The sequence below is a fragment of the Bison bison genome, unplaced genomic scaffold (genome assembly GCF_000754665.1).
Source record: "Bison bison bison isolate TAMUID 2011002044 unplaced genomic scaffold, Bison_UMD1.0 scf7180017864068, whole genome shotgun sequence".
NCBI classification, from domain to species: Eukaryota; Metazoa; Chordata; class Mammalia; order Artiodactyla; family Bovidae; genus Bison; species Bison bison.
In genome coordinates, this window is record NW_011494640.1 from 2740686 (window position 1) to 2743690 (window position 3005).

At 55.5% G+C, this 3005-nt stretch overlaps 1 protein-coding gene across 2 annotated transcripts in view; it reads left to right on the forward strand.

Moving 5' to 3' along the window:
* The first annotated feature begins 2385 nt into the window (after positions 1 to 2385).
* Positions 2386 to 3005, forward strand: part of HPCA (hippocalcin) — a 5998-nt gene continuing 5378 nt past the window's right edge. The window contains exon 1 of one of the 2 annotated variants that reach the window (XM_010836936.1): positions 2386 to 2768. In XM_010836936.1, the coding sequence (XP_010835238.1) occupies positions 2391 to 2768 (378 nt within the window). In that variant the 5' untranslated portion in view covers positions 2386 to 2390. The remainder of the gene's footprint in view (positions 2769 to 3005) is intronic. The other variant, XM_010836937.1, reaches the window with a different exon arrangement.

Consider the following 3005-nt stretch of genomic DNA (forward strand, 5'->3'; position numbering starts at 1 on the left):
AGTGGGGGCTGCTCGGCCGGGGCTAGAGGGTGCGAGGAGGGGGCATCCCGGAGGCGGGGGGGCCACGTCCTGGACTCCCCAATCCTGCCGCTCCCGGACCTCCCAGGTATTTTCCCTTCGGGGACCCAGGGAGTGGGGCTGCCCCAGGAAAACGCGCGGCGCTCTCCAGGGTCCTGACCGCCGAGTGGCCAGCCTGGGAGCGGCGTTTGGGCCGCCTCGGGACGCCCCCTCTAGGAGGGGCCACGCGCCCGGCGCTCTCCCAGAGCTGAAAGGATTGAGGCGAGGGCCAGGGCGAGAACTGAGGAGAGGTTTGGAGAGGGTCTCCGAGGCGGGTTTCTTAGACTCAGCTTAGGTCCTTCCCATTTTGGGGACTGGGGGTCTTCGCGGAGACCGCAGAACCTTCTGCCACCCTCGTTTCCAAGTCTTCCAACTGGGAGGGGGGCAACTCTGAGGGTGGCAGGGAGGAGGGGGGCACTGGAAGATCTCTCCTGCCCAGCGCATCTCTCTGCCCCCGCCCAGATGACCCAGTTCCTTGGACCTTGAGGAGGGGACCAAGGGACACACTCGGCCGCCCTGGCCCCTGGCATTTCCTCAGTGTCCTCCCACACACTTGTTCAGTGGGTCCACAGCCTGGGGCAGGAAAGGCTGATTTAGAAAAGAGGGCCACCAACTTACAGAAACATGCGTGTGACACACTGCTTAGGACACACAGAGGTCCTCCAAATGGCCACACAGGCACATCCTCCTGACACTGTGATGGTGCACACCTAGTCACATGCACATATATGCACATGCACAGATATGAATTGAAACATGCAGGGAGACAAATGCAATGCAGAAGCCAGGGACAGACATGCATGCATGAGCACATGCACTCACAACGCTCATACATAAGTGCACATGCACACACAAGGAATCCCCCCTCCCTCTGCTCTATCTCACAGCCCCAGGCTGGGGGGGGGGGCGAGATTCACCTGCATACACCCCTGCATCCCTGCCCAGAACTGCTTGGCTGCCTCCTCTCCAATACCTTCCCCTTAGCCCTCCACAGTCTAACCTCTTGCACTGAGGGAGCCTTTCTGAACTAGATGAAAGGTTAAGTGTTGGGGGATGGTTGATGGCTAGGGGTCTCCCTGGACGAGGGGACCTTCACAGGTCTGAGAAGGGTTGCAGCTCCCTCTCCTGGCACCTGGCACCCTGGGTAAAGAAAGATGGCAAGGGTGTCTGAGGGTCCCACGTGCAGCTGGCCATGTGAGAGGTGTCGGCATGGGAGCTGGCTTATGATGCATTCATGAGACATGTGGGGTCGTGGGCTGGTGTGTCTTGATGCACAGGGTATGGGAGTTGTGTGTGTGTGGTGCTGTGTCAGTACGTATGAGCTGTGGAGCAGAGGGAATGTTGCTGTGTGTGGAGGCATGGTGACCCTGGGTGTGTGTGTGCTGGGTGCTGGCATGTGAGTGGCAGGGGAATCTGTGTGTGGATTTGGTGAGCTGTTTGGCTTAATAGACATCAGTATGTATTCATTTGTTTACTGTTGGCATCTGGATACCTGTAAATCTCTTTTATTTATTTAACACTTAGGTAGCACTATATGTGCAGGCATCTAAGTTCTTCATATGTATTAACTAATTTAATCCTCACAACAATAATGAGGTAGGTACTATTACTCCCACTTCACAGACAAGGCAGAGTTTAAGGAACTTGCTCAAGGTCACATAGGTGGTAAGAAGCAGAGCTGGAATTCAAACTCACGTGGTCCGGCTCTGGAGCTCAGGCTAATACCTATCTTGTTCTGCCTCTTGTCAAGCACACATGTGTGGGAGGGAGAACAGGTCAGTGTTTGGGTTGCAGGTGTATTTTATGTGAGCAGGTGTATATGATGCCATAGGGGGGGCAGTGGGCAGCAGGAAGGAAGATCAGAGGGCCTTTTTGAACCTGGCTGGAAACTCTGGGAGTTAGCACTGTGTCTCCATGGCTGTGTGACCTGATCCAGCTCACCTCATTTCCTTGAGCCTACCTTTTCATCTGTAAAATGGGCTAATCGCTAGGCTTCACTTGTGTGAGGGTGAAGTGGTGTTCTCCTGGGAAGGCTTGGTAGCTGGCACTGAGAAGGGCTTCAGAAAGGTGAGCCCCTTCTCTTCCTCTCTCTCCAGGTCTGTTCCCTGCAGAAGTAGAAGGTCTGGGGAAATGGTGTGGGGCTGACAAAGTGGCAGGGTGCTTGGCAGGCTGTGCGATCTTGGGCCAGCTCCTCTGTCTCTCACTGGGTCAAAGGAGAGCCTGGGGTGGCTTGGGACTTTCTTGGAGTGTTGTCAAAGGGCCAGGAGGGCCTGACTTCTCCTCTTTGTCCTTTGACCCCCCTGGGGGACCCAGGTGGGACTTGGCTCGTGGCCATGGGCAAGCAAAACAGCAAGCTGCGGCCGGAGATGCTGCAGGACCTGCGGGAGAACACAGAGTTCTCCGAGTTGGAGCTGCAGGAGTGGTACAAGGGCTTCCTCAAGGACTGCCCCACCGGCATTCTCAACGTGGACGAGTTCAAGAAGATCTATGCCAACTTCTTCCCCTATGGTGACGCCTCCAAGTTCGCGGAGCATGTCTTCCGCACCTTCGACACCAACAGCGATGGCACCATCGACTTCCGGGAGTTCATCATTGCGCTGAGCGTGACCTCGCGGGGCCGCCTGGAGCAGAAGCTCATGTGGGCCTTCAGCATGTACGACTTGGACGGCAACGGCTACATCAGCCGCGAGGAGATGCTGGAGATCGTGCAGGTGGGCCCCTGGACCCCTCAGAATGCCAGGCGCAGGTCCCAGCAGCTTGCACCCGCCAGCCCTCTTTACCCTCCCAACAGTCCTTGTGGGTAGGCGAGTGGCAGGTGCTCTTCTTATAGCCTATTTTTAAAAGTCTTTAATATGAAGTAATTTCTGATTTAAAGAAAAGTTGAGAAAACTTCCATGTACCCCTTACCCAACTTCACCAATGAACATTTTTATCACATTTGCTTTATC